Source organism: Vitis riparia, chromosome 16, assembly GCF_004353265.1.
Source record: "Vitis riparia cultivar Riparia Gloire de Montpellier isolate 1030 chromosome 16, EGFV_Vit.rip_1.0, whole genome shotgun sequence".
Classification (NCBI taxonomy): domain Eukaryota; kingdom Viridiplantae; phylum Streptophyta; class Magnoliopsida; order Vitales; family Vitaceae; genus Vitis; species Vitis riparia.
This window is the reverse complement of record NC_048446.1, coordinates 1,378,598-1,391,647: the sequence shown is the minus strand read 5'-3', so window position 1 is coordinate 1,391,647 and position 13,050 is coordinate 1,378,598. Positions and strand designations below refer to the sequence as shown.

The following is a 13,050-nucleotide window of genomic DNA, read 5'->3' as shown; positions in this document are numbered from 1 at the left end:
TAAAGAAAATAATTTTTTTATAAAACTTTTTTTTTTCCTTCTATTTGGTACTTTTCCTTAAAAAGGGAAAAAAATAAAAAAATAAAATATTATAATTTTTTTCTTATTTGATTATATATGAGAAATGGTTGAGCAATAAAAAAACTAAACTATCGAATAATATGCTTCCATTTTGTAATGTTAAGGGAGTAAAAGTTTTTTAATATTTTCTCTTTTCATTTTTTAGGATTAATTTCACTCGTTTTTGTTTATACACCTAGTCACCATTAGTTTAAAATTTTATCACATATATACGTTTCCTATGCTTCTCATGTGTTATTTCTACTTCATCCCCTTTTATGAAATTTCAAACTCATAGCGACTAAGTGTATAACTCAAACACCAAGCAAAGTAAATTTACCCTATTTTTTTTGTCATATTATTAAATATATATAAAAAAAAATCTTTTGTCCAAAAATTAAACATGCTCAAAGATAATAACAATTTAAAATCATGCATCATTTGTCCCATTAACAATTGTAAGTCAAATATAATAAAAAATTAGGGTCCCACCACTATTGTGTGATGTGCATGTACCAAAGAGTGTGATCAATTAGATCAAACTTCTTGTCTATTTAAGTCTTATTACTTTGTATTAAGCTCAATTATATTGTTTTATATTTTAATCCCATTCTTTTGTACCTTATCACATTGTTTGTATCTTCATCTAATAATTTAAATTTTATCATTTATTTTTAATGGGTCATATTATATATTCAATAGGTACTAATCCATTATCATAAAATTATGTAAAATCTTCAAAAAAAAAAAAATTGTGATAAAATTTTGTTTTGGACTTTATGTTAAATTTCTTATCATAAAGACATCGCGAATTTCACCACCTTGTAAGTACTGTACCTAAGAGCACAATTTAACATTAAAATCCCCCCTTTGGCCATAACACTCCAATAAAAGTGCTTTTGGCATATAACACCACTATTAATCATACTTAAAACTCGTTTATCAATAATTCTAATAAGCACTTTTAACTTTTCTAATACTGGAAAATTTTTATCATTGATGTGTTAGAAAAATTAGAAATATTTTTTAAAATCAATATCAAACACACTCTTATTAGTTATTTTAAATGCAAATCTTATGTGGTGTTTGTTTTTTGACTGAATAGAAAAAACTAAAATATTTGACTTTTTCTATTCAATTAAAAGTAACTCATTAACATCGACCAACATAATTAAACTAAACTTATTAATAACAAGTTTACTTTAATTATATCGGTTTATATCAATAAAATACTTTTACCTGAATAGAAAAAGTCAAATATTTTTGTTTTTTCTATTTAATCAAAAAAACAAACACCACCTAAGTCAAAAAATTTAAAACTTTTTGCTAAGCATTAGGTATAGTTTTTAAACCTTCAAGAATCATTACTCCTAAACTAACTTTAGGAGGCTAGCTAGTTTGATATTATTGTAATGTTAGGAAAATCATTTCTATTTGTATTAACTATGATGAAAAGCAATTAAGCATTTACTAAACTATGATTTTAAAAGTAAAATGTGGTAAATTAGATTATTAAATTGTCATTAACATATGTAACAATGAAAATAAGATGCTAAAAATTTAAATAATTTCCTTTTTTTTAATATAGAACTTAACATTTAATTAAATAAATCATTGTATTATTTAAAAACTAATATTTAATATTTTTATTTCATTTTTATTTTTTAATAAGAGTATTCTTATTTCCTAAATTCAAGAATGCATATTTATAATAATAATTTCTTTTAGTTGGGATACTAGAAAAAAAAAAGTCTAATTCTTAGAAAAATCATTTTTGATAAAACATACCCTTATTAAGACGATTTTGTTTCCATTCTTAGAAAAACCAGAATTCTTAGAAAAGTCTAAAGGAGCTTTGTGCCTTCCGGATCAAAAGGCATCAATGAATCTCTTCCTCTCAGTACTGCAAGAACTAGGAGACTTTTGTTTCCATTGGCCTTCAAACCTGCAATGAGACATCCATAGACTCTTCAACAAGCAGAATGGAGTAGTAGATCATCAGCAAAATTCATTCCCTCTTAGAACCTAATAACTCATCCTTGACAACCAATCAGCAATCTGCTAAAACAAACAAGGTGGCATGGGGTCACCAGGTGGGAAGCTCCTCTGACCCACATAGAAACCCTCCTGAGCCGGTCATGATCCAATGGAAAAGATGAGGAAATATAACAGGAGCTAAAAGATCACAGATATAAGAATCTCGTTAGGTCCAACCTAATATGTGATAATTCCTTAGAAGGTTCTTGTGATAAAAGCTTAGAAATCCTCAAAAAAACAAAAAATCTTTCCAATGTATTTTGTAGAGTATACTGCAGCATCTGCATAACCCATATCATTGAAAGTAGAAGGCTTTCCTAGTTGTTGGCACTAGTGTTCAGCAGCAGCATAAACATAGCCAAGTTTTCCTTTGCAGAGAGGGAAGAAAGAACTTGTCATAGCTTCAAAGATATCAGGATCAGTAATGTTTAACAATTTCTTCAAAAGAAGGGAAGAAAGAATAATCATCAAAACCCAGTGCTTTATGCTCCCCAAGTACAAGACATATGTCTCTTTTACTAAAGACAAACCTAAATTGATGATCTCAGGACTTATGCCGCGTCTCGGTACACTTAGTGTCAAAATTTTCTTGAAAATGAGCCCCATGCTCTTCCTTCAGTTGAACTGGATCAGAGATTTTGCTGCCATCTGCAAAATATAAGCTCTTAATATAGTTATCCCTTCTAGTCTTAACAGAAATATGGAATAAGCTAGCAACAACCCACAGGCTAAACTTCACCTTGGAGAAAATCACATCCTTCTCACAAATTTACTAGAGGCTAAATCAATTCTAATCATATTTTCCTCATAAACTTTGGCTCCTTTTGGACATTAGAAAGAATGACAAGTAGACTGCTGAAAGTAGCTTGAGAAAGCAATCCAATTTTGTAAAACTTTCTAACATTTTTCTCTCATTTCACTCACTTCTTCACAAGCAGAGAATCGAAGTCCCAGGGCATATTATCATAAAACTTGAGCATGCTACATTACCCACAGTTCTCTTTGTTACAAATAGTATCACAGGTTACCAGAGCCCCAGGATGAATCCAAAAAGGTTCCAATGTTAATCCTAATTCACTCACTTTTTACAAGCAGAGAATCAGAGTCCCTGAGCACATGGAAAGAGGGTTCCAATACTAATCCTAAAACTTAAGCGTGCTCCATTATCCAAGTAATCCTTGTTACAAAGAGTGTCACAGGCTAGCAAAGCCCCAGAGTGAATGCAAAAAGGTTCCAAAATTAATCCTAAAACTCGGACATGGACATCGTCAGCAACTCTCTCTGTTACAAAGAGTGTCATAGATGGCTAACCCAACATTTCGAGTTCCTTGCATCCAAAATCTAAGGGCCAATTCCAACCTAATAAGAACACAGCATAACCCTTTCTATGAATTCTGCAGCAAAAGGATTGTTGGGAAATTGAATTTTTAAAAGGGAAAAAAAAAAAAAAACTTTAAAAGAAACACAATGCCCTGTGCTGCTTCCTCAAAACACACCAAAAATATACACCCGCCAAAAAAAAATGTATTAACGAAGTTAGCATTATGCCGCAATATTGTTCTACAAACAGTTAACAACGGTGCAAAATGTTGTCTAATTCAAGCTTTGGCGGCACATATTAATATGGAAGAAAAACAAAAAAAAAAAAAAAACTGTTTGCCTAATTATAGTTTTATTTTTCATACTATGTAATTGTTTGTTAAGATTAACTTAACCAATTTTTATATAACTGATAAAACCAGATGGTTCATTTAGTTAAACTGATTTTTCAGGTTTTCAAAATAATTTGGTTGCTTGATTGAACCAGACAGGAAGAATGGCTGTCATAGGTCAAAGAATTAATCTGATCTGGATTTGTTAAAGTCGATAAATACTATATCCTAAGCAAACAAACAATCAACAAAAATTTCTAATGATATGGGAAATCGTAAGTTTTTCTTAGTTATTTGAACAAAGCACAGAAGAGGATGTCTAACTGTGAGTAAAGTCATTGAGCATAGGAGGCTCTCCAAATTTCTCCACCACATACCTGGGGCTTAAAACCGGAACTCTTTCTGGAAAGGGTTCAAGTGTGAGGTAGGCAAAGAAATGGGATTGAAATCTAGACAGGTATATAGTGTGATGATATTCCACTTAAATCAAGTCTACCAAAAAAAAATATTCCACTTAAATCAAGATATGTGAACCTCCTTAACATAGAAAATTTTGAAGAACATAAATGATAGCCAATACCTAGCCCAAAATCAGACCTGAATGATGTTTTCCACTCCCTGAAGGAACTTGACTGTTTTGGTTCATTAGCATACTTTTCACACAAGCTTTTCTGGTTTCCACTAGCCAATTAATTTCAGGTTTAAAAAATAAAAATAAAAAATCTGACAGCTAACAATTAAAGAAGAACCTACCTATATTTCCGATAAAGATTCAATCTTTTCCAAAAACCTACTTTCATATCTTATCCAAATGTCTCCTTATTCATTTTGACATTATTCATTAAGTTTCAATTAATATTAGGTTCTTAGCAAGATAAGAAGTGAACCATGGGACAATGAGTTGTTAAAGGTTGACTAGGGAGCAAAACAGACTAAGAGGAAAGCAGAGGGAAACAAGTGGCAATGGTCCCAAAGTGGGAACAGAGAACTTAGAAGATGGACTTAAAAGCCCCTAAGAAACACAAACCCAAATTTATCCTAGTCTTCTTGGGGTTTTCTCTCTTTTTGTTTTTGTTTCTTTTTTTCTTTTTTCTTTGTTTTGGGAAAAATGAATCTTTAGAACTTTATGTAATGGCCCAAGAGTAAGCCTCATTAGCTGGTAAGACCCAACCAAAGGGAGGCTTTGATAGACACATACCAATCAGCACTGTATATCAGCACCCCATGCCTGCAACAACACATGGCATTAAACGGTAGTGAGCCTTCTAGTCACAACATGCCTCATTCTCTCTGTTCAAGCAAAGTGGATTTGATGCATATGTAACCTATCCAACTTTGATAAGTCTCTAACTCCATCCACCAAACCAAGATCGTCAACCTATCATAAGAACTCAATGAGGGGAAGATTAAACCCACAATCAAGGTAGGTCAAATCCACATAGGACCCCCTAAACCCTTCTCCTAACTCAAGCAAGCATAACAGCATCAAGGTGCTACAGACCTAAATGTGGCATCTTAGAGGGAATGTGCAAACTAAGCAGAAATTAACCAACACTCCTCCCCCCCAAAAAAGGAATGAGGTGTGTGTCGACATCCTTAATGCAAAAGATCAAGTTGCCACCACCTCATCGGAGGTTGGGTCAACAGTAACCTTGGAAGCAAAGACCAGGCCGACACCATCCCCAAGATTTCAGGGTGTGCAATGTCATGCAAGGGGATGCGAATCCATGGAGGGTCTAAGGAGTCACCCCTGCAAACTAAAAGCAAGAGTGGTACCTCACAATGGAATACCCACCCCCAACACCTTTATGCATTGAAGATAGGAGCACCTTATTCAACAAGTATCCCCACATTCAGAGTTATAGGCACACTTCCTTGGCATTGTCATAAGCGAAGATCCACAATGTGGACATCCACTAAGGGAATAGACACTTGTGTCAAGTGTGACTTCTAACTTAACACAAGAAGCATCATTGCAAAGCATGTATTTGATGATGCAAGACACAACTAGCGATGAAAGGCACATGGAGTCGTGCAAATGGCAAACCATTTTGGTACACATGGCAACATATCATTGATGATCCCATATGTCAGATTAGAACAACATAGCAGAGACATATATGTCCATGTGGAGTGTGAGAAATCCAGCATCAACAGTTTCTTAATAGGTCTCTCATTGAGTTTTTCAATCATCTTGAAATTGTTCTCCAAACTCGTATTTACCATATCTTTTTTTGAGTCATGTTTCCATTTTTCTATATCTTATGTCATTTACCATATTCGTAAATCATATTACAAAACAAAAAGCTTAGTCAATCAAAAAGAACACAATAGACAAATGGTTCTTAACATTGAAATACAAGCCCCTTAATGTATAAGTAATCTGAGCAGATACAATGCATCTCAACACATACATGCATTTCAATCACCTAACAAACACCGTTATATGATGTTGCTACAAACAAACTACAAACAATTGATAGGAAAATTCCTAACTGGATGCCATCTGTCATCTTCCACAAATTAGCACATAAAAATGCAAGTTGCGGGAATCTTCCTCCATGTAATAATGGTAGTTATCCTATAAAGTAAACCTAGTCAACCCTCTTAAATGTGCAAATGATTAGTAACATCTAGAGATTCATTAGCTGAAACTATAAGTATGAATTCTAAACAAACAAAACATCTTTGGCATCTTACAGATACTGATCCTACATTTGTATTGCACAAAATAAAAGAAAGAATGATGTATTATCTAGTTCTTATCCAATGCTACAACATACTCCACATCATGCTGGTTCAAGGAAAAGAATCACTTCAAACCTGATTTTAATCTTACACAATAATGGGTAATACCCCAAAAGGTGAGCTTAGAAGTTCCTAAAGGCCTGGATTTTAATCTTTAGATTCATCCTAGATCCTTTGTCTATATGATGTGTGCCAAACAGAAACCAAAATTGAAAAATATGCAAACCTGAACTTACATGAGACGATAAACTCTTAAAGAAGTATAACATTCAAGTGAAGAGTAAATACCATCCGCAAACTTAGAAGGCAACAGTGTAAAGAAAAAGGAGATCATTCACACAAATGGATGATAAAATTTCAGCAATCAATTTAATGTACTTCAGCAATAGCAAAGTAAGCTCATATTCCAGCTCCCAAAAAACACAATGTATAACATCATTGGCAAGCACACTAGAAAAGGCGAGCATTAGTGCTAACCCTGTAAAAACCTATATGATAGATTCAAATAAGTAATACAATGTAATCAAAACAGAAAAGATAAAAATACAATGGAACAAGGCGAAAAACCCATGCATTAAATGTGATAATATTTCCTCCAACAACAACCCATTTGTAAGTATGATAACATCTTTGATCTACCCAAAACTTCAAGTTTTTGTAAAGTACCTATATTTAGCAAAATGGCAGAATATACAAAATCAATCAGCATCAAATGCCAAACAAAGTCACTGATAGGCCAAAAAGCAGTGCTGCTCACCAATCAATTTTTGGATGGGGCACCACAAACTTGAGAGAGTTGAGAAATTCATTTCCTTTCATCGCACCTCACTTGGGAACAGTCCACATTATTCCATGCCATTCAAGTGCTTCTGTGAAGAAACCCATTATTCCAATTCAAGGAACCAATACAACCTACCCCAAGAAATGTATACATGGCCTGCCATGTAACTCAAACTTAAACTGCATTATCATCCCAGTCATAATATCAGGCTTCTTTATCACTTTTTCTACAATCAGAACCACTCTGCTCAAAGTCTTTCATGCCCAAACTCTTACGGTGCACAATATCCCAGAAAAAATCAGTCAACACAGTCTCATAAGATGGCATTTTCGCATAGCCCGGAAAGTAATTGATATCAATAACAAGGTACCTGTTTCCTAACTTAGCATCTCTGATCACATCAAAGTTAAAAAGATTAAGTCCCATTGCCTTCCTCAGTCCTATTGCAATTTCATTAACAAAATTTAATGGTGGCATCTCAGCTTCTTCCACGTGATTCATTATGTCTTCACAATCATTTTCACCAGGTTCTTGAGTTGCAGTCAAGTTTGATATCTGAGAGAATGTCAACAAACCCTCGGATGCCCCCAACTTCTCCGCCGAAACATCGGGCAACGACCTGCGCTTCACACAGGTCACATGGTCCCCAACTACATACACCTTGAAGATAACCCCGCCATGGTTCACAAACTCCTGCAACACAATAGGAGTGGTCAGCTTCTTCAACCCCTCTCCGTTGAACGCCAGCGACATTTTATGAGATTTCGCACTCCCATCTGCCACCAACGGCTTAGCAATCACCGGAAAACTCAGCCCATCCAACACCTTGGAGTCCAATAACGATTTCGGATCATAAATCACAATTTGCTTCGGAATCCCAAAACTCTCCGTTCCTTCCGGAATTTTCAAATCCTTTACCACCTCCAGCATCGAAATCCGGCTGTGAAGCTGCTCAATTGCATCCGGCGGGTCGATTATGACGACATTAGGGTTCTTCGTCGAGAACTCCTCCAACTGATTCTTCCAATCCTCGTCATTCATTTTGTGAATGATGCAATCGAACGGTCCTTGTTCGATCAATGGCTTGTCCAGATCGATTCGAACGAGATCAATACCGCGCTGCTTCGCATGGTCCACCAATGAAGGCTGGATGAAACTGCTCACTTTCTTTGGCGCGAGAGCGTACCCTACTGTAAATCTCCGAGGCTGTTCTGCCATCTTTGACTGGAAAATGAAAAAATTGAGCGAAATTTCACAACAAAAATTTCCCCCAAAAAAAATTCAAAAGCGCAGATTCATAGAAAAAAGCAAAAAATTTAATCCAAATTTTCAAAAAAAAAAAAATCAAAAAACTTAGGATTCAAGCGAGTGATGGATCTTCCAGATGATTCTCCCATCCGTGTTCAGAAAACGAGAAAGTCGGGTCAAAATCCATTCCATAATCTGTAAAAAGGCTCAAAAACCTTCAGATTCTAGAAAGTGAATAATCTTCCAGCTGATTCTGACACCTTCCCTAAAGAAATAAGAAAATCGAGTTAAAATTCAAAAAAAAAAAATGCAATCCCAGAATCAAAACCATGCAATTCCAGAGAGGACTTGGAGAGAGACAAAATAACGAAAGAGAAAGTGTTTGGTACGTGGGAAAAAATCCAGACACAGAAAATTAGGGTTTCGTTGAGAGAGAGAGTTCAGTGTGCAGTAGTGAAGAAGCAGTGTTGGGTTAATAATGACGGACACGTGGCGGCCCCGGACGAGTGGTGGACCTGGTGGTGGGGGATTGATCCACGCGTGCGTCCGGAATCCGATTCCCACATCCGAATTCTTCACACAGCTCACAGCTGTTTTTCCCCGTAGGAACTGGATTCCTTTTGGACGTTGGAAAATGGGAATTCCTTTTCCGCCATTTGGTCCATGAAAATTAGCTATAAATTATAATTTAATCTTTAAGCTTTGCACCACATGGAATCATAAAAACAAACGTTTATCTATTAAAAAAAGGCAAAATCAATTGTTAATTGATTCATCCATATCCTATGTTTACTTGTTATAAATTGTGAAGTTAATTGGTATTTTAACGAGAGTAAATCAAACTTTTTATACAATCTATATCATAAGCTTGTTGTAAGAGCTATCAGTTGATTGACTCGTCTTTTAACTTAAGTGCTATATTATTGCACCCAATATTAAAAAAATTAATTTTCTTAATTTTTCTTTCTTAATACTCTCTCGAAATTGACCATAACCCTCTTCGGTTTACGTCATGTTGTCAAATTCACTTTTTAAAGCCCAAATCTTATATACTAATGTGTCAATTGGATGCATTTCTTGTTTACTATTCTAAATAATTGAAAATGATAGCAATTTTTCATTAAAAAAATGTGAAAAATATTTGAAACTAAAATTAGAAAATAACGATTTCTAAAATTTTGATTGTTTTTAAAATTTACGATATTAAAATAATTTTATTACCTCAAATTCAAAGATTTTAAAAATAATTTCTAAGAACTTAAGGTAAAATTATATTTTTCATATAAGAGTTATTATATTTTGTATAAAAATTATTACTATTTTTTGTTTTTAAAAAATAAAAAATAAAAAGTGTATATAAACCGATACTTAATTAATCTGAATTGTATTTCTAATGATTTGATTCTAATATCATTTTTTTAAATAATGAATTAGAACTTCTCGATTTATTTATGAACTTTACTAGATCTATTAAAAATTTGTGGGTTTGATTTGGAAACCATAACCTTAAATTAGGATAATTCTTGAGGTGTTGCATCCTTTAATGAAATGTTTTATGAATTTGATAGTTGAATTAACATTTAAAATGATTTATTAGGACTTACTTAAATTGAATTTTAAAGTATTTTCTCATATAAGCATGTAGGGTTGTAGCTTGAACAAGTCCAATCTTTGCCCAACCCACTCCTCGACTTGGTGTGGATAAAGTTTAACCAGGTTAGGATTGGATTTGGGTTAGAAAAAATACTAACTCGGAAATATAAGTGTTGACATAAATCAAAAGAACGGGCAACCCACTAAAACTCAAACTCCAACATAAAAATGAAAGAACTCTTAATATTTCATAGTTTTTATATATATTAAATTAACGAGTTTATCATTTTTCTTTGAATGTTAAAGAATATTTGATAGTTAAAATCTAAGTTTATGAACAGTTATTTATACTATAGTAATAACCCGTAATTCTAATTCATTTTATGACCACTTTTGTATACCATTTATATTTTATACGTTCTAAAATAACTATTTTGTATTAGTTACCATGAGAATCTATGGTAACAGATAGGAACCCAAATTGCACATGAGGTAGACGTGAGTTAGGAATTCCCAATCCAACCTCAGATCGGATTTGATGTGGATTGGACATATTGGTGAGTTTGGCACGAGGCATCCTTCTAATCCGCTCAAGCCATCCAAATTGTAGCCTTATTAGCATGGAGGCTAATTAATAAAACAATGTGTCACAATCGAGGTTAAGGGGCATTATGGTCATTTTAATTATAAAGGTCAAGGCTTAATGATTATTGATATGAAATACATACATGTAGTCTAAATCACGTCCTTTTTAATTGATCGATCACGTACCCAATAGTCTAAAAAACACTCATCTCCACCCTTTCTATTTTCAGCCCTTCTCCCCCATGTTGAACAAAGTAGGGTAGATCCAAAGAGGCTTCCGCATCCATGGAAGTCATGTTTTGCAGTCCTATGCAAACTATCTCAAGAAGGGCTAAGATGAGATACATGCCACATGAAAGTTGCAGGAAATGGAAGCAACACACTCAATGGGAATGGAGGTTGACTTCAACAAAAGAGGGCGAAAGAGCAATCTTGAAGAAATTTGTTATTTATAAATAATCACTTTCTCTAGAAACAGAGGAACAACTCTTTGGGTTCAGAAGCCTTTGTAGTAGCTTAGCTCAGTTTAGGATAGAAATAAGGTTTGTGTTTGTTTTTAGGCTTCTAACATACCAATTTTTTTGTATACCTCAATATTCAATTTAAACTTTGAATTCTAAATTTAAATTTACGGAAGTTCAATTCAATTGTCAAAGATGACAATAAGATGAGTTTTTTCAGGTATCCATCTCATTCCATCCCGTCCTTAATAAGATGAGTTTGAAATTTAAATAAACAAGTTAAGGACAGATTTGTTCCACCTCAATTACATATAAAATTAATTTTAATAATTAATTTAATTTAATTACATATATATAATTATAATTATAATATTTTAATTACTTATAAAATATATTTATTTTAATATAATTAAAAAATTAAAATATTTTCAAAAAATGTTAAATGAGATAGGATGGGATGGGTATGAGAAATTCTCATGTTCACTCAGGTCATTTAATTTTTTTTAATGGAATAAATATGATAATTATTTTGAATAAATAGGATGTGGTTATGATGGGAGTGACATATCCCAAATCTGTTCCATTTCCGTACTTAATTGTAAAAATTCTTTATCTTTTATTTTGTTTAAACTTTATAAATGGTAATTTTGTCCATTTGAGAGTTATGGGAACTGTGAGTTCACATTACAGGAGCAACCTAATGTCACAAGCTGATTCAAATGAGCCTCCACATAGGCTTATATAGAGTCAGGAAGCTTCTGGAAACTCCTAGAATGGGAAGAGTGTGGAAGGTTCTAAAGAAGCCTGGAGGAATCCACACAATTCTACGCTATGGTGGAAGGCACGAGAGGAGTCTAGGACTTTCTAGAGAATTCCAAAAGTCTCTTGTATATACTTGTACATAGGCTTATACCTATAATGATGTAGGACATTCTAGAATAGTCTTGAGTTGTAAGGAACCCTCCAAGGTTCCAGAGAGTTCTATTGGTGCCTATAAATAAATGAGGGTCTCATTTGGCCAAGGCACCAAACAAGTGACCATCCAAGCACTTGTAAAAGTTTAATTGAGTTAGTGAAAACTTCCATTCTTTAAAGAGTTGCCTACTAAGCTTCTTAAGCTTTTGAGTCGCGAGTGTCTTAACCGAGCAAGCTAAGCATCGGGGAGCAAGACTGACTTAGCAAGATCAAGCGTCTTGACTTGCCTAAGTGCCGCACGAGCTTAGTGAACGACTAAGTCCGTGACACTAAGCCACTACTTCCTTCTTTTTGATTGAATCAAAGGCTTGTCGAGGCAAGGAGTCGTTCATGAGTAAGAAAATCGATAATGGGAACTATGAGTTCACATTACAGCTCGGTCTTGAACAATTGAAGAAGCAAATGACAATATAGGATCACATCTAAAAACAATATTTGTTATTTGATATACAATATTATATTATATACTACATAACAAGCAATTATTATGCCTATATATATAAAGCGGTATTACATATGTATTAACATAATACCTAAGGATGACAATAGGATGGGTTTAGGCATCGATCACCCCATCCCAACCACAACCCATTTATTTAAAATAATTTTCATCTACGTCTTATTAAAAAAAATTAAATAGGACGAAACGATATGAATATGAGAAATTTTCATACCTGTCTTGTTTAACTTGTTTTTTTAATTTTTTTTAAATTTTTTAATTATATTAAAATAAATATATTTAAATTTCAAATTCGTCTTATTAAGGACGGATATCCCAAAAACTTGTCTCATTATCATCCCTACTAACACCTCTACATATCCACTTTAAAACATAAATCTTTTTAATACATTCATATATATATATATATATATCTTTCACACCACCTTCTTTTTATTCTCTTATATTTTT

General features: G+C 33.4%; 1 protein-coding gene across 4 annotated transcripts; it reads right to left on the bottom strand.

The window, feature by feature from the left end:
• Positions 1-2,480: 2,480 nt before the first annotated feature.
• Positions 2,481-9,096, bottom strand: LOC117933904 (inositol-tetrakisphosphate 1-kinase 1-like). 4 transcript variants are annotated; one of them, XR_004654388.1, is made up of 2 exons: positions 7,255-9,095; positions 2,481-2,745 (listed from the first exon to the last, which is right to left on the bottom strand). XR_004654388.1 is itself a non-coding variant. In XM_034855481.1 (2 exons), the coding sequence occupies exon 2, from the start codon at positions 8,494-8,496 to the stop codon at positions 7,483-7,485; it is 1,014 nt and encodes a 337-aa protein (XP_034711372.1). In that variant the 5' UTR covers positions 8,497-8,502; positions 8,632-9,096; the 3' UTR covers positions 6,950-7,482. The 4 variants fall into 4 exon arrangements, 2 of the variants coding, with proteins under 2 accessions (XP_034711372.1, XP_034711371.1); XR_004654389.1 differs by lacking the exon at positions 2,481-2,745 and adding an exon at positions 6,950-7,163; XM_034855481.1 differs by lacking the exon at positions 2,481-2,745 and having other exon boundaries at positions 6,950-8,502; positions 8,632-9,096.
• Positions 9,097-13,050: the final 3,954 nt, after the last annotated feature.

Coding starts and splice junctions, on each gene's coding strand:
- LOC117933904 (XM_034855481.1), bottom strand. CDS start 8,496: ATGGCAGAACAGCCTCGGAGATTTACAGTAGGGTACGCTCTCGCGCCA.